The sequence below is a fragment of the Siphateles boraxobius genome, unplaced genomic scaffold (genome assembly GCF_051911475.1).
Source record: "Siphateles boraxobius isolate OS27281-9 unplaced genomic scaffold, OSU_SipBor_1 66, whole genome shotgun sequence".
NCBI classification, from domain to species: Eukaryota; Metazoa; Chordata; class Actinopteri; order Cypriniformes; family Leuciscidae; genus Siphateles; species Siphateles boraxobius.
The window spans coordinates 31,654,306-31,672,568 of record NW_027509193.1 but is presented as its reverse complement, the minus strand read 5'-3'; the positions used below and the strand labels follow the sequence as shown (position 1 = coordinate 31,672,568).

The following is an 18,263-nucleotide window of genomic DNA, read 5'->3' as shown; positions in this document are numbered from 1 at the left end:
ATTTATTTTTGGGAGAAAAAACTCTTATTTGTACTCCTCATTTTCTTAGATGCTTACAGATATACCTGGGCACTATATAAAAACATAATATATATATTATATTTCAATATTTTTCTGCCTTTTGATGATACTTGATGGAAATCTTAATGTTTGATCTGAAATAGCTTTTTGACCCATCAAAGAAAATATTAATATTGATTTAGATATTTTACTAGATTATATGATTGAGTGTTGTATTTCTTGCATTTAACATTTTCAATGTAGATTTTAAAAGCCTTTTTGATTGAAATTAAGAAAAATGTAATATATAAATATATATAAATTTTCTTAATTTCAATCCAAAAGGCTTTTAAAATCTATATTGAAACTGTTATATATATATATATATATATATATATATATATATATATATATATATATATATTAGTCATTATTACATTTTTCTTAATTATATATATGTGTGTATATTTTATTATTTTATTGTATATCTCTTTTAGTATTATATATATAATATATAATATAATATTTATACATATTTTAGTATCTTATTATTGTTATTATTATAACTTAATTTTTCCTTCTCCAATTATATCATTTTAAATGCTTTTTAATTAAAATTATGTTTGAAAATATGTAATATTATTTTATTTTTATTATGTAATATTATTATTATTATCTTACATTCTAATTTTTTTCATCCCTAATCCTCCAATTAAATAATACCAAAATATAATAGTAAATTATTAAATATATTGCCCAGACTCACTTGCAAGCTAAATACTGTATTTTGCTCAGTTATTTAAGTAGACATTTACATAAATATTCACTAGTCTAGAATGCCCCTCAAGTTTCTCTAGCAGAAGTGCTTTAGTTCACTTTTCTATGCATAATATTTCTTGTTTGCTCTAGTAAAAGGATCTCCACAGACACTTATTCAAGCTACACAGGGTCTGTCTTTAGAAAATATATGCTGTTTATTTGGGAAATGTGGGTGAACTAATCCATTAAGCTTGACCAACACTTGCCGGAACGCTGTAGATCACGTTGTCATGCCTCACTTTAGTGTCTGCAGGCCATCTTAGATGTTCTTCTGATGTTTTTGTATCTTCTTCTCAAACACCAGGGGTGGAGAGGTCACTGACCTCGTAAGAGAGAAGATCTTCACGGCCAGTCAGTGGCTGGAAGTTTGCATTTTTGCTGTCTCAAAATATGATGGTGGTTTAGTTAATAACTCAGAGACTTCAGTCTCCATTTCTCCTCCATTTAATCTCATTCCTGTCTAGGAGAAACAATAGAGACAAAAAGAAGATCATTCGTGATTTTTCTTAACTACGGGACCGTCTCCACTTAATGTGTTTCTCTGTGTTTTATCTGAGTATTAGAGAGAGACAGAGCTGAAAAAGACAACACTAGGAACAAAAGAGAAGGAAGCCAGAACTTTGCTTTAATCTGTATGTTTATAGTTCTTCTTCAGCAGCGTGTTTGAGGAAAGTCCCCCGGCTTTGTTGTCAGCGCTGTGTTTCTTATTCTTGTTCCGTAGAGACTGATTAGAGGGCAGGAGATTCTGTTACCTGATGTCCTCAATGTGTCTTCTAACTGCTGCCTCAATGTTTTTTCAGGGAAGCACGTTGAGGAAGAGGAAGATGTATGAAGAGTTCCTTAGTAAGGTGTCTATACTTGGTAAGTACAGTAATGAGATCTTTGTAAAGAGAATGATTCTTATATGTCAAATCAATCTTGCATTAATTGTTTGATTAAATTCGAACACTTTTGTTTGTTAACCCTCTGGGGTCCAAGGTGTTTTTGGGGTCCTGGAGGTGTTCTGACATGCTCTGACATTTGTGCTTTTTTCAGTTATTTATAAACATGTTAATGGCAAAGGTGTAAATTCACTCTATATAGCACAAACAGGGCTACCATAATATGGGAGCAAGATGTATGTACATGTTTGTATTTTTATTTTTGAGATCCTAGTTGATGACTTTATTTTTGACAAAACAAACATAGCCTAATATATTTAACATTTGAGCAGAAATTGGTGAACAAAAGCATATTCAATGTGGCAGTAATCTAGTTTACAGTAAACAGTTAATAATCTATCCAAAACTAGTCAACGAAATGTTGTCTTTCATATTTCGTCTGTAATATAGGCATATCGTTTGTTGATTTTATGATAGCCTATATTAGGGCATATAAATATTAATTTGCAGTTTAATATGTTGCTAACACAAAGACATTTTAACGTTATTTCAACATATTTCAGTCGATTTTCACTCATCTCAGTATAGAAATAGGGTTTGGTAAAAACTGTTCAGTTCATTCATTCACACACGCAATTCATATTTAAACAGTCTTTTTGTGGTTTACATACACAATGATTTCGCGATTAGAACAATAATAATAAAAAACTTACTTATCAGATGGATCCGTTGCTCTTCGAAATGAAAATAAACCAGCACATGTTCTGAGGTAAATGTCCCAGGATTATTCCTCACACAGCTTCGCAAGAAGAAATAGTATATTAATCTGATGATTACATTTGTTGTGTTATCGCGTTTATGAGGGGCGTTGACACTTTGCATGTGTTGCTTCAGATCATTTGCGTTTGAATACCGCGCGCTCTCCGTGGGCGTGTCACATTAGCAGAATAATGAGCTGAGAGAACGATAATGAGATCGGCTGACACCTCTCTCTTTTTTTATAGATTACATAAACGGAGAATATTTATTTTAGTTTTGAATTAGATATTTTAAAAGTACAAACTTAAATGATTATAAAGATATATTGCTTGTGCTTGTGTGAATAGTATTCGCTGAGCTTTGTTTAAGTTTAGAGACGTGAACCAGAAAAAAATTTAACGGAGATGGAGAGACAGAAAGCACACCCTGTTTATTTTCTTCATTTTACAAAAGCACACAGTTTTGATGTTAATGTGAGTGTACACAAAAAAAAGAAGACCCTCTATAGATTATAATCATGTATTGATTTTATTTATATGACCAAAAATGACGGAGTATTTTAAGTCTATGTTGCTGCTATGTGGAAAAAAACAGCAAAACACGCCGGCGCGTTTCTGGACCCCAAAGAAAAATAGGATTTTGTAAACTGCCTATGAAACTAATTTAGTGTAATTTCACGGGGTGAAGTGTCATAACCTCTCAAGCACTTTACTAAAACTGTATTTATTTGATGACGGAAAGGCATGATGAGTTTACAGATCACTGCGTCGCTTCAATGTACGGCACCCATCAAGAAATCATTTTGTGAGTGTTGTTTGCATAAGTTTACAGTAACAACTTTACAATTTGTCCCATTTGTAAATTGACGTGTCCATGTGAACAAGTCAATCGATTTTTTTTGTATGGGTTTATGATCTAAGAACTTCTAGAATGCATGAAAATACATTTTCAAATTATAACCACAAAGAGTTTTATAGTCAAGTGACAGAGGAGAGCATTTTTTTAAATTTCCACAGAGGGTTAAGGCCATTCTCCGAAATTCTCGTCCCAAATTTCCGCACGTTAAAAAATAAATACGGGAAAAAATTCGGATTGGGTTCGATTTTCTGTGTTTTTCGCATCGGTAGCAAGCATTTTGAGAGGTGTTTTGTCAATTCGGAGCTACCGAATGACGAATACGAAAAAACGGACTCAGTGTGCAAGTAGTTACACATTACTACATGTATGTTCTATATTATTAACAGTAAATTATGCATAATTACAAGTAACTAACCCTAAACGTAACTCTAATAAGTACTGAGTAATATTAATTAACTACATGCACTTACTATAGAGTAAATTACAATGTAACTACTGTACGTCACCTTAAAATAAATTATAACCCCATAGAGAATTTATCTCTGGTTCATTAGAAAACCATCATGTGCTGTTTTAAATTTAATAACACTGATCTGAAGAACCTGTAAATGAACTCAAGAACCTTTTCTTAATCTCCAAAGATCCAAAAATGGTTCTTTAGAAGCTGAAGGTTCTATGCAGAATTTGAAGATCCCTTATTTCTAAGAGTGTAGCTTTGACTGACAGACACCACTGCCAGATTCTACCCGGACTTGCATTCCAGCGGTTTTGTTTGGTGAGAGAGAGACAAAGAGGAGCGAGAAAGAGGAACATTAAGATGGTCAGTTCTGCAGTGACCCCTCGTCCTTCAGCACCCTGAGGTCACTCGTCGCTCTAAATGGGGTTATTAAATGGCTGAACAAACACACTCCTCCTCTCGGTTTCCTCTATTTTTCTTTCTCTCTGTGTTCTCCGTTTCACAGCCCTGTCACGGCCTGTCTTCAAACACCCAGCTCTCTCGCTCTTCAAACCTCTTTTCTTCGCTCGTCTTCTCGCCTTTGAGGGGGGCATGTTTTTGTTTGCGTAAGATTCTTTTGAGATTGCGGTGAAATCGGTACTGTTTTGTGAAGTCTTGGCATGTTTTACCATGGTTTGTGAGTTCTTGACACTTGTGAGGTCTTGTGCAAAAAAGTGCTTAAAAAAATAAGAGTCATATTTTAACATTCTCTCGTTACGCCACGTTACGTGATGAGAATATCATAGAAACTTTGTAATGTACTTTTGACTTTAACTAGTAAGCAGTCACCTACAATGTGCTAACAGCCATTCAGATTGAGGGATAGGAGATTCTGAACTATGAAGTATCTTTTCAATTGATTATAATTAGTTTTTTTATTTAACAATTAAGAATTGTGATCTGCAAAAATAAGAGCGTTAATTTAGAGATGTTTAAAAACTTACCTGAATTAAACATCCATTGCAAAAGTGCGTCCACTACACTGAAATAAGGTCTATTAGCAGAAATTGTCAGTGAGTCACGTGACCAAATTATACCCGTGATGCAAAATCTTTGTGGGGAAATCTTTCGCCCTCAACACGAAATTTTTAACTGCGTGGATTCCTATTTAAATACATTTATTTCACTCACGATAATTTGTGGAACAGTAAAAGTGACTGCATCTTTTAGGAGTTGGGAAGTTTGATTCGATTCCATGAATCAGTCAAGGTGTCCGTTTTGATAAACCAATTCAAAAATCACATGTATCAATTTTCTTTTGTGTCATCACTCACATTGTTCACGTAAGTCCCATCGTGACATTTTCATAAATTAAATGTTTTAGTAAAAATATATGTATACATGTATATGTATACATGTATACACACACACACATGTATATATACACATACATACGTATATAAAATTGTTAAAAAATATGTATACATATATTTTTATATGTAAACATCAATATTACAATAAACAGCAATATTTGTATACATACAAATATTGCTGTTTATTGCCATATTGATGCAAATAAATTCAATGCATTTAAGAATGAAATATTTTATATAAATATATTTAATATTAAATATTATATTAAAAATGTACAAATATTCTGTCTTTTCCTAATTAAAGATAATATGCAACAATAAGCAAATATTTATTTTTATTGTCATAATGGTGCTTTTAAAATTTTTTATCCAACGTCTTTTATTAAAGCATATGATTTAACATACAGTTCACTTGTACATTCTGAGAATCTTTTTTTTTAAGTAAACAAAAAAAAGGTGCTTTTAAATTTAACAATTTTATATACGTATGTATGTGTATATATACATGTGTGTGTGTGTGTGTATATATATATATATATATAATTATTATTATTTTTTTTATATATATACATGTGTATTAATGTAGGTGTACCGTGGCATCATTCATGCCTTCGAATGCACACAAAATATATATACCGTCTTTCACAATTCTTCACGGAAGTCCCCATGTGACATTTTCGTATATTAAATGTTTTAGTAAAAATGTATGTATCCAAATAATGCTGTTTATTGTCATATTAATGCATATAAATAAACATTTAAAAATTGAAATATTTTATATAAATACATTTAATATTAAATTAGATTAAAAAATAGATAACATGCTGTCGTGTCCTAATTAAAAATATGCAATAATTTTTTTAATGTCATAATGGTGCTTTTAAATTAAACATATTCACACACACACACACACACACACACACACACACACACACACACACACACACACACACACACACACATATATTATAAAGTAAAAACCTTTGTCTTCATTAAAACAAAGATAATAGTGTGGAAAACCTACCTTGATTAATCATTTGAAAAGGATTTTCAATGTCTGGTTCCTCTGATTGAAAAAAGTCCCTTTAAATTATTAATATTGAATATCACTAAAAGCCTAAATTTTTTTAATGCTTTATTGGGAAGACTTAGCTATGAATTTTTCTATGCTATGTTACAATATCCTAAGGAGTAAGGTGCTAATATAGACGCACTCAGACACACAGTTTTTTCTTAGTTGAAGCATGCGGTGTTGATTTTTCCCTCACTGCCGGCTCATGTTACGACTGAAGCAGGTGGACGTCTGCCCGGGCGTGAGGATGTCTTAGCCAGCCTGATAAAGTGACCATTAGTCTGGGGCATGCAGACAGGCTGGCCCCAACACACAAACACACACCTAAGCCACACACACATCGTCTCCTTTTAACTATTTAAATGTTAACACTATTATGACGGTCTAATCTGAGCATGATCGTCTGCTACTGTCCTGCATTGGGATGATGGGGAATGAAGAATGACAGAGTGAGCAAACAGCAAAGGGCAGAGGCGTTGGTTATTATTTGCAGCTGGAGGATGGAGCGGCTCTGCTGAAGTCCAGAGGGTTTTAGTGTGGTCGTGTTCGTGTGTGGTTCGCCCGTGTGATGGATGCTGGAAGGTGGGAAGTGTTTCTGGAATGTGGTGGGTATTGAATGATGGCTTTGGCGGTTTCTTTTCTCACGGCCACGGCTTCAATGGTCCACGAGCAACAGAAGCTCTTCTAGGTCAAGATCCAGTCTTCGCATTCTGCAGGAAGTTCGTGATAAGCCTTGGTGTCTTTCTGATTAGTCAGTTTATTTATAAAAGCATTAGTCTGAGCCTCTGATGACACACCCACGGGTCACTCACGGACCACCGGATGCTCATCGCACACGAAAAATAGCACGGCTTTCTCAAAATTGTCTCTAAAAATATCAGTAACATACGCTGCTTGTTACTTTTGGATGGATGGAAATTGAACTATAACTTCCGTGCCTTTCGTTTCAAAGCACTGGCGCTTTGTTGCACCACGACATTAACGTAGTATCATTTATTCAGATTCAAAACATCTAGGGGTGTACCGATTCGATTACAGATACTGCCTATCGTGAAATGAATGAATGAATCGTGAAAATAGGTAAAGTATCATTCAATATTTTAAAAAATATAAACATTAAATGACTTACATGTGTATTAATGTAGGTGTACCGTGGCATCATTCATGGCTTCGAATGCACACAAACAATTGATAAAGCTGCCAACTTATTGCATGTACACTGCTACTGAAATAAAACTCTTTTATTGCATGAAAAACTCACTGTTGTTTTGGGTATAATTGTTTATTTGGGTGAGATGAAAACATTTAAGGAGACTTTATTTGCATATGAGACCTTGAGGATACTGAATGTATCGGGTAATATTTTGATATTTGGATTTGTTTAGTGACTGGAAATAGTAGGGAATTTTAAAATTGTTTTTTTCCAGACAAAGAAAACTCATGGAAATAAATAAAAACTTTAAATAAATAAATAAATTGCGCTCCGCTCTAAAATATTTTATTGGCACATTGCACTCTTCATGTTCCAAGTAGCCTGTATGTACATGTATTTAATGAGTTTACTTTCAAGTTGCTTGATGCAGTGAACAATCTTAAAGTCCCCCTGTGGTGAAAATCAAGGTTTTAATATTGTTTATATGTCTATGTGGTGTTTTTAATATGCTTTAAGACAAACCACGTGTAAATTCATTAGTCAACACGATTGCTGAGTATTTTCTCCTTAAAACTGCAGTGAACCAAAGACAAAGTCTCATAAACACAGTTTGAAATCGCTGGTGTTTCTGATGTCACAAACTACCTTGTAACCAATCAGGTCAACGTGTGATCGTCAACGAGTGAATCTCTGAACTGGTGTGAGTGAGTGGAGGCGGGGCTAATTTGCATATTCATAGAACTGCATATACTAAATGAGGCAAGGGTGTAGAGTTACATTCAAGCTATTTTAAGGCATGACATAAGGGAAAAAAATTCCATAATTTTCAAGGAAAAAATGCCTAAATATGTCATTTTGGTGATCAAAGATGAGTTTTAAGGGGTGAAATGTTTGACTATAGGGGGACTATAAGTAGTTTCTCTTTTTATTTTTATTTATAACCCAAGACACATTAGTAGATGAACCCAAGACACATTAGTAGATGAATTTACATCATCCTGTGAATAAACGTAAAAAAATACAGTCGAATCATTAATCCAAAACAAATCTCATTCTGAATCAGATCGAATTGAATTGTTTTGATTTCGCAAAAATCTTTCCTGAATCAAATTGAAATCATATATCGTAATTGAATTAATTCGCTGTCCACCCACAGATTCCCACCCCTAATAACATTAAAGTTCAAGGGTTGAACTTGAAGTGAAGTTGTTCAGGTCCATTTAGATCCAGATTAACATCAAACTTTTTGTGTCTTGCAGAATCCCTTGATAAGTGGGAGAGGTTGACTGTGGCCGATGCCCTGGAGCCTGTGCAGTCTGAAGATGGAGAGAAGATCGTAGTCCAGGGAGAACCGGGAGATGATTTCTTCATTATAACAGAGGTGTGTGTGTTCAAATGACCATCTGCATGTTTGTTCACTACAGCTAGTGAGGAACAATGCTACTTTTGTGGTCGTTTAAGTACCAGTTCCTCCAGGTTGACCAGAGGAGAACGGCTCTCCTTGGTTCCTCCCGAGGTTGCTTCAGGCGTTTTGGCCTGACACTTTCAAAAGGTGCTTATGCACTAGACCAAATCAATATTTTAACTTTTTACTGCAATGAAATCCAGTGTTCGCGTCTAATAACCGAAGAGAGTTTTAGACCATCCTGTTGGATTCCCAGTACTTTTGGAAATCTAATTTGTGGTACTCTCGCTTGATTTCATACTGATCTGACTTTTTCCACACTCTCAAAACAGATCAAACTGCACTTTCTCTTGTGTGTAAGCACCCTAAAGTTGTTTTCAGACAATCCTCAGTGTGGCTTGATAAAGAATGGACATGAATTGAATGAGGATCAGTTTATATTGGTTGTGTGTGTGCACACACATCTAGTCCTGCTAGTTTGTTCTATCGTTTCTTGCGTTAGCTGATACTCTTCCTTTGTGCTGTCAACACCGCCGAACACATTTACAGTTCTGAAACCCCTGGTGGTGCTGATTCAGCATTCTTCTCCTCCTCTGCCAGATCTTTGAACAATATTTTGATTAACTCCACATTTATGAAGATGTTGTGAAGTCTGGAGGGGGCTCGTTTTACCGTCTGTGTCTGTTCTCATATTTTCAGCGCCTCTCTTTTCTTCCTTTTCATTCTCTCCTCCATGAAGGTTGCAGTACTAATATAATCAGGCTGTTGAGTGAAGTAGTGCACTATTTGACTGCCTCTTGCTCCCATGATGCTGTGCTCTCCACGCATCCACCTGATTATTGCCTTATTGTTGCTTGTAATTAGGGTTATGAATTTAAACCAACCCTTAACACTATTAAACTTTGGTGCACAACTTATTCTGTACCGTTTGTGCTACAGACATGAATGATTCCTCAAATCATAAAGCATGTTGAATATATACATATATAGCTTTACTGTATGCTTTATGCCTGGCAGACAAAAATCCCATTTTACTTGATTTTTGGCTGGCCTGCTCATATTATTGATGAAACATTCCTCATGTCGAGGAGCCAAATTACACAGGTGAAGCTTAGCATTACTGTCTATTAGATTTATTGTAGATTTGAGATTGGTGATGCTCAGGTAATGTAACAAGCATGTGCGTTTGGAAAAGACTCTTGTAAGGATTGTTCCTTTGGGAAATGTTATAAATCAGAGATCGATGAGCCATATAAAGTACACACGTGTGTTGCTGAAAGGCTAGTTCTTCATTGCTGAACAATGGAAGGAGATGTGTGGCAGTATTGAGTCTGTGTGAGTGCGCTGACTGAGTGCAGGAAACCTGCTGCTGTGTGTGTGTGTGTGTGTGTGTGTGTGTGTGTGTGTGTGTGTGTGTGTGTGTGTGTGTGTGTGTGTGTGTGTTGTGTGTGTGTGTGTTGTGTGTGTGTGTGTTTGGCTTCAGACACACCGTAGCACTCGCAAATCTAGTTTCCAAGAGAAAGGTCAAAGCTTGATTTTTCCTAATGAAAATCATTCTTATATGCTGACTTGATGCTCACTCAACATTTTTTTAATAGAATCAATGTTGAAAACAGTTGTGCTGCTTAATATTTGTTTTGAAATCGTGATGCATTTTATCATAGAAAGTTCAAAAGACCCGATTTTTTAAATGGAAATCTTTTATAATATAAATGTCTTTACTCTCACTTTTGATCAATTTATTGTGTCCTTTTGAGTTCTATTTTAGTTGTTTTATTCTCCTCTATTCCATTCACTCTGCACAATTCCATTTTTATTCCATTCCTTTCTTTTCAGTTCTATTCTGTTTTCTTCTTTTCTATTAGTTTTTATTCTATTCTAATCTATTTTGTGTTCTGTTTTGTTCTAACGAATTGTATGTTCTATTCTGTTTTTTCTGTTCTGTTCCACTCTATTGCTTTCAATTCTGTGTGTTATGTTCTGTTTACGTGGTTCTGTTCTGCTCTATCTGTGTTCTGTTTTGTTCTAATCTATTGTATGTGTTCTATTCTGTTTACTCTGTTCTATTCAGCTCTTTTCTGTGTTCTGCTCTGTTCTAACCTTTTGTGTGTTCTATTCTGTTTACTCTGTTCTGTTCCACTCTATTCTGTTTTCTATTCTGTTCTAAATGTATTGTGTTTTCTATCCTACTTACTCAGAACAGAATGGAACAGAACACAGTAAACAGAATAGAATACATCCAATAGATTAGAACAGAATACAAAATTGGCTTTGTGCTTTTTTATTTCATCCTTACCACAGTTTGCATTTCCATCAACTTCTGTTCATCTGGGTCAGAGTATAGCAGGGCAGAGAGACAGAAAAAAATAAATGAAGAGGACTTTAGCATGAGACATGGGTCTGTCTCGCTGCTTGTTTGTCTCTCTCTCTCTTCCTCCCATCTCTGCCTGATTCCCAGCACGGGGTGGCCAGCGGTTCAGTGATGGAATGTAGGCTGCAGACTTTCACACAGGGTCAGGCCGAGACTCCAGACCTGAGCGAGGGAACCAGAGGGACGGCTTTACTGACACAGAATTGGGAAGGAAGGAAGAGTTGTGTGGGCGTCATTGTCCAGCTCTGGTTCCATAGTTCTTGCTTTTAGCTTCTTCTTTGTCTTGACAGATACTGTTAGGGTTAGGGTTCTTCAATTTACACAAAAATGTGAAGGAAAAAACATTTTGTCTCTCTTGTTAACATACTCTGCCCCTGTGGATGGGACAGTGTTATTTTAGTATCATTTAGACACTTTTTTTTTTCATATGTGTAGATATCATTTTTATTTCAGTTTTTGGTTTCCAAAACATCATGCCAAAGGACTGCAGTTGAAAATTAGCCAGCTGGCTAACACTGGCACTTTTACAGAAATGTTGATTATTGTGTGTTGTCCTTATAAAAGAAAGAAGTTATTTTAGGGACATCAAGTGATGAAATTAAAATGAAAATAAGAAATGTAGGCTTGGCAGCTAGTTCAAATGAAATAAGTTTGTATTCGATATTTTATTTCAGTTAATGTTTATTTTAAATAGTTTTTTTATGGGTTTTAGTTTCATTTAACTATAATAACCCTAGTTTGAGATACATTTGTTGTTTGTTAGATTGAGTCACACATCAACTATGATTTAATCCATCACACATTAACTGATTTCACAATGTATAACGTTCCATCATATTAATTTGGGCCGTGCTAAATGTGATGATTCGTGGTGTGGTTTATTACCCATACAGCTGCTGTCAGACTGTCTTAATCGTGTGAGAGCAGACGACCAATTAGAAAACTCTCCTAAATTGTTTGCATTTGGGTGTTTGTGTTTTATATTTTCTCTCCCTCAATTTGTTTGTGTTAAATAGGGTTTCCCACAGATGCTGGTACCATTTGTTGCCCATTGTGAGACTTTTAATTTGATAGTAATGCAAAACCAACAGCTCCAGGGCATCCCCATGATGTCATACCTCTGGAGAGCACGTCCCAAGCCAAGATCCTGCAAATGCCAGAACGCTGATCCACTAGGGTCACACCGAAACATTCAAAGCTTAAAACTTGGCCAAGAGCTTTTTTAAAGAAAAAGTGAAATCTGTCATTATATACCACGTAATTATAGGCACATTCAAATCAGTATGAGATGAAAGCCATCCCTGACATATTAAAAATGCAATGTTCTGACTTGTTTCCACATTTTCTCACAGGGTTAGCTCTTTTGCACATTGAAGTTATTCATGAGTATTCTGAGGAAGAGCTGGTCAAAGGACTACTGCTGTGCGGAGAATTTTCTGGATCTTTCATGACTTTTTTTTTTACAGCATTTAACAGAGCGCTACAGCTTTTCCATAATTAATGAAACCCATATATATCAAGCCGGAGACTGCTAGTAATTTTTCTGTATAAATATGACATGCCTTTATAACACCATTTTGGCCAGAGTGATTGGAAAATAAAAACAATTTATTTGATTAAATAGACATTTTGGTTACAATGTAAAAAGTCTTCACTGCCACTTTTGATCAACTTTGCTCAATAAAAGTATTTGTTTCTTAAAGAAAAAATCTTAAACCCCAAAAGTTTTGAACAGTATATGAAATGTTTATTTATAATTGACATTATTTTACTTCATCTGCTATATTAGATGGGTTTTTTATTTTTTTACTCTGAGCGTGTAACCGCATTACCTTTTTCACAAACTATCCTAATCAATAATTTATAATTTAAGATTAAAAAGTGTTAGTGTGGTATGTGTGATAGAGCGTGAGAAAATAAAAGGTTAAATAGTTCTACCTACTTTATCCCATGAAATGGTACACAAATATGCATACCTAACTATGCACACATCAATGCCGGAGAAGTGGAGGAGAAAATGCATTAGTATTTATGCATCAAGGCAAATTAGATGGTTTGGTATTCCTAAAAGAGACTGAGAGGTGGAGAGCCGCCCTCCCAGACGCCAGCTCCAGACTTTACTGAACGTGAGTAAACAGCAAGTCAACAACATTGGTATCTCAGTTAACCCAAACTCTTTGATTTTCAATTGAGCTTGATGCCTTCAGGTGAAAATGGTAGCCTGTATGCATGAGTTACCTCAGCTATATGCCTGACAGAACAGGAATGGTTGTATTCTAGATGTTGAATAAGATATTGGCAGCTTGTCTGATTATTCATATTGGCAGCCAGCAATGCTGTTCCACAGCTGTGGAGCTCTGTAACATAATGCCTTTCCATCAGCAGATGTTCGAACAGTACTTTGAAGAGGCATGCATCCTGAGATTGAAGGAGACATACAGTACTGTAGAAGGCAGTAGGGTGTTTGGAGATCTTTGGGGTAGTCTTATAGGCAATTTCACTTTTTCACTTTGTAAGTTAGCAGTGAAATTGCATAAAAACAATTTTTTTTGGGGGGGGGGGGGGGGGGAGTACTCTGTTATGTGGTTGCTATGGTGTTGCTATGCAATTTCTAAAGTGTTCTAAGTGGTTTTAGTAGCTTGTTATTTAGATGCTAGATTGATAGTTGCTAGGTGCTGCTATGCAATCCTTTTCCTTTTGCACCTTAAGTAGTTGATAGAATGTTATGTGTGGTTTCTAGGGTGTTGCTATGAAATTCCTAAATTGATCTGAGTGGCTTTAGCACTTTATGTGGGTTGCTAAGGTGTTGCTATGCAATTTCCATGTGTTTCAAATGGTTTTAGCAATGTTTTAATTAGTTGCTAGAATGTTATGTGTGGTTTCTAGGGTGTTTCTATATGTAATTCCAAAAGTGTTCAGAGTGGGTTTTTGCACTTTATTTGATTGCCTGGGTGGTGTTACACAATTTGTAACTGTTTCTGTTCTAAGTAGTTTTATCACCTTCTTATGTGGTTGCTGGAACATTATGGGTGGTTGCTATGTTGTTGCTATGCCGTTCAGTGTTATAAGTGGTTGTTGCACTGTTAAGTGGATTTTAGGTTGTTGTTATGGATGTTTTAAAGTGTTTTAAGTGATTTTATAACCTTGCAATGAGACTGCTGGAGAGTTATGGGTGGTTGCTACATTAGGTTGTTGCTATGCAGTTGCTGTAGTGTGTTTGCTATGTGGTTTTAGCACCTTGCTATGTATTTGTTAGTCTAGTGGGTGGTTGCTAGGGTGTTGCTATGCAATTTGATGGTGTTCTATGTGATTTTAGCACCTTGTTATGCAGTTGCAAAGGTGTTTATGTGCAATTTCTAAGGTGTTTTAAGTGGTTTTAGCACCCAGTTGTGTTTGCAAAAGTTTTATGGGTGGTTGCTAGGGTGTTGCTATGCAGTTTCTAAGTAGTTTTAGCACCTTCTTCAGTATGTCGTTGCTAGAGTCTTTTGGGTGGTTGCAAGGCTGTTGTCATGCAATGCCTAAGATGTTCTAAATTGAGTTTAAAAATTCAATGATAACACAATCTTTAGTTGCAGCAAACATTACAAAATAAGCTTTTAGTCTTGTTGATGAATAATTGTTTTTCATCAGTGTAGCAGGTGTAGTGTTTACAATGATACTAGTATCAACTCCAGTACACAACTTTGATGGACACTATCCTTGACCCTTGATTTTCATACTTGACCTGTGATTTTCAAGTCTTCTACCAGGATGTTAAGGTCAATGGGGTCAACTGTGTGTTGAAAGCTCCAAAGAGATCCAGTAGTGCTACATGCGAGATACAGCCATGGGCGGTGGACAGTGATATGGCATTGACTACTTCGACAAGTGCTGTGGATTAGAAGTGGTTCAAATCATATGTCAGTGTCCACTAGCAGTTTGAGTGAAGACAACAACTCCTTTGAGAGCAAACCGGTCAGGTCTGGCATCCCTCAAGGGTTGGGCCTCTTCTCACTGTATGTGGTCTCTCTTAGTAACAGCTTGATGATTTATTTTTTATTAGATGTTTTATGGAATAGCTTGAATAGCTCGTGCTGCTATCTAAGATATGATTGTAACTGGACTGTTACATCAGCAGTATTGGTAGAACTACTTTCTCCCACCTATGTGATGACATTTAATCATAAAGTTCCTCAGTTATGTTTAAAACGTAGTCCATATTTTTTGCTTTTCTTTTTACAAATTGTTGCCGTTGACATGCAAAGCCCTAAGTGACCCAACAATGGAGCCTGTAGATGACCTTCTAACCTCTTTCCAACCCCGACATTTGCTCACAAGATATGAGTTTACTTACAGTCTGGAGAGTAATGGAAGAGGGTATTGTAGTTAACATTCAAATCAAGATACATTTTTAAAAATGTGTTTATTGTAACTGTATTAATCCAACAATTCAATTAATAATAATAATAATTCAATTGTAATATTTCTTACATTTGCATGTCTTAATATTTATATATACATCTATAATAATAGTATCTCATAAAATAATTATATAATAATTGCTAAATAATTTAACTATTTTAAAATTATTTAAGCCCAATTGTTTGTAATTTCCCTTTTATATTACAGATTTGTTTGTTTAATATTTTTATTTAACATTTACATCCCTTACATCATTCTAATTATTGTTTTACGTGCTTTTTCACTTTTTTTATATTTTGCTTATTTTGTACTGATTAACAGCTATTCGTCTTTTAAACTTCTGTAAAGTGACTATGAATAGAGAGAAATCCCTGTCCTGTCAACCTTCCTCGTTTTACTGTTGTATTGTGGGTAGTGTTTGTCCTTGATGTGACATATGTGACAGACCGTTTGCCTGTCTCTTTGTTTATCTTTCTAAATGAGTTTTTGCATTGCAGTGTGGGGCGCCGCTTGCAGTGTAACTCTATGATTGTTGAAAAATCTCAACACTGACAGGCCCAGGTGTGCTTGCATGTGTCAGTCTATGACGTACTTGTGTGTGTTGCGAGCATGCAGAGTTGTCTAAACCCTTTACACCTGCAGGCATATAAAGCACTAATCCTTTTGACACGTCTCAAACTCGGCGACACCACGAGCTCGGCTTTTCTCCCTCCCTCTGCTCCTTTTTGTACATTTCCTCCTCATTAAAACCTGTATCTCTCCTTCTCTTCCCAGGGTACAGCATCTGTTCTACAGCGCAGGTCTGATAATGAGGAATATGTCGAAGTGGGCCGCCTGGGTCCGTCTGACTACTTCGGTGAGTGTTGTAAGGATCGCAGAGCCTGCAGCGTTGTGCCAGAGTCTTGTAAATAACAGAAGTGCCTGAGCCAGACAGGAAGAGTAGCTTTCCTAACAGGTGGCAGTTCGTCATGTGCAGAGCTTGCAGAATGTAGATCTGTGTGCTTGTTTACTGTCAGTGCGGTTTACACTGCTGCACCACAGGCATACTGATCTTTAGATTCTCACTCTATGTAGTGAATATTGTCATATTTACATTATATAGAGAGATACAGCTCTTTGTTTTATAACTGTTTAAGTTAAAAGGGTTGTGTTTATGTTATTAGGATGCAGCAAAGGCAGTGAATTATTAACAGATGACTGCCTAAATGTGAGACATTTCTGCACAGCTAATGTCATCAAATAAAAATGGTAAAAATAGTGATTGTTTTAAACAGGTTTTCTGAACAATCTCCCATCTGCCATTGGTTGGCCAATGAGATAGTACCGCCCCTAACTCATGCCATTGGATGAGTCAATATTGCAGTGTTGGGCTGCTCAAACCAACAAAAGGTTCATTATTTATTGGTCTTTGCATTGTAAGGTATATTAGGATACAGTATTTTAAGATAAAAAGTACCTTTAATAAATGTCTGTTTAAATGTCTTGAAAGTATTTAATGTTGAGAATCATATAACTTTTATTATTATTTATTGATTGATAAATTATTTATTGATTGAACTTATTTAGCAAAATATAAAATGTAAAACAACTGAAATCAGTGTTGTAAGAGTTTTTTTCAAACATTTAGTAAAACAGTGTATTATTGTATCACAATTTTAGGTTTTTTATTTTAAAGGGGTCATTATCTACATATTTGTATAATTATTTCTACTTATAGCTCAATGTTTTTATGTGTAATTATTTAGCTTTTTTTGACCATTTCCTCTCTCTCTATCTGATCCATAGAATTAAACTGACTGTTTTTGCCACTGTACCTTTAAGAATTCTAAACTGTATGTAAATAAACTTTTGTTGTAATCGGCTAACCTCAGTGTGGCGGCAGAGTTCAAACATTTTTTCATTAGGAAGGGTCAGGTTGCTAATTACTGAATAGGTGTTGATGATAATGTAAATGTAAGCGGTACCAAAACAAACCCCTGTGGGACACCAGGTCTGATGGCGAAATACATATCTAAATTATTTTGACAACCTAGTATTAATTAATTGCCTGGTTACACTTCAATGTTTTAAGTGTCAGATTATATAAAAATCCAAATTGATTTACATAATATATCAGTTTTAAATCAAGTCATTGAGCTAACGTGTTTGTGTGTGTGTGTTTGTTTTATTTGTGCAGGTGAGATAGCCCTGCTGCTGAACAGACCCCGTGCAGCCACAGTCGTGGCCAGGGGTCCGCTCAAGTGTGTGAAGCTGGACCGGCCACGTTTTGAGCGTGTCCTCGGGCCCTGCTCTGAGATCCTCAAGAGGAACATTCAGAGATATAACAGCTTCATTTCTCTCACAGTCTAACCCGACCATCTGACACACGTCTAGAGGTTACAGACCTCCGTCAGCTTACTTGGGTGCCTGGTTGCATAAAATAATGTGTGGTACTTCATCGGTTTTGCTTAAATCATTAGTTTAACTATAGTTGAGTTGTTCGTGGCAACTAATAAAAAACAACTTCTTTTATGCAGCCAAGTATTTAGTTTTTACTTCTTTCTTTTTGCAAGAAGCACAAGTGCTCCACCTTTCTGCATTTTTCCTTTATTTGATTTTCTTTTTCTTGCGTGCACTTTGAATTGACCTATGCTGTCACAAAGCTTTATTTCAGCAGATTAGAAGAGGAAACAAGGTGCCCAAACAGACTGATATGAAATATCTTCGTGTGGCATGTTTAAATGTCCAACAAATTA

The 18,263-nt window shown here is 35.5% G+C and overlaps 1 protein-coding gene across 2 annotated transcripts in view; it reads left to right on the top strand.

The window, feature by feature from the left end:
- The window catches only part of prkar1b (protein kinase, cAMP-dependent, regulatory, type I, beta), a 64,971-nt gene extending 46,968 nt beyond the window's left edge, over positions 1–18,003 (top strand). For both annotated transcript variants that reach the window (XM_077213609.1, XM_077213610.1), the window contains exons 8-11: positions 1,620–1,680; positions 8,611–8,732; positions 16,303–16,384; positions 17,705–18,003. In XM_077213609.1, coding sequence (XP_077069724.1) covers positions 1,620–1,680; positions 8,611–8,732; positions 16,303–16,384; positions 17,705–17,877 — 438 coding nt within the window. In that variant the 3' untranslated portion in view covers positions 17,878–18,003. The remainder of the gene's footprint in view (positions 1–1,619; positions 1,681–8,610; positions 8,733–16,302; positions 16,385–17,704) is intronic.
- The last annotated feature ends 260 nt before the right edge of the window (positions 18,004–18,263 follow it).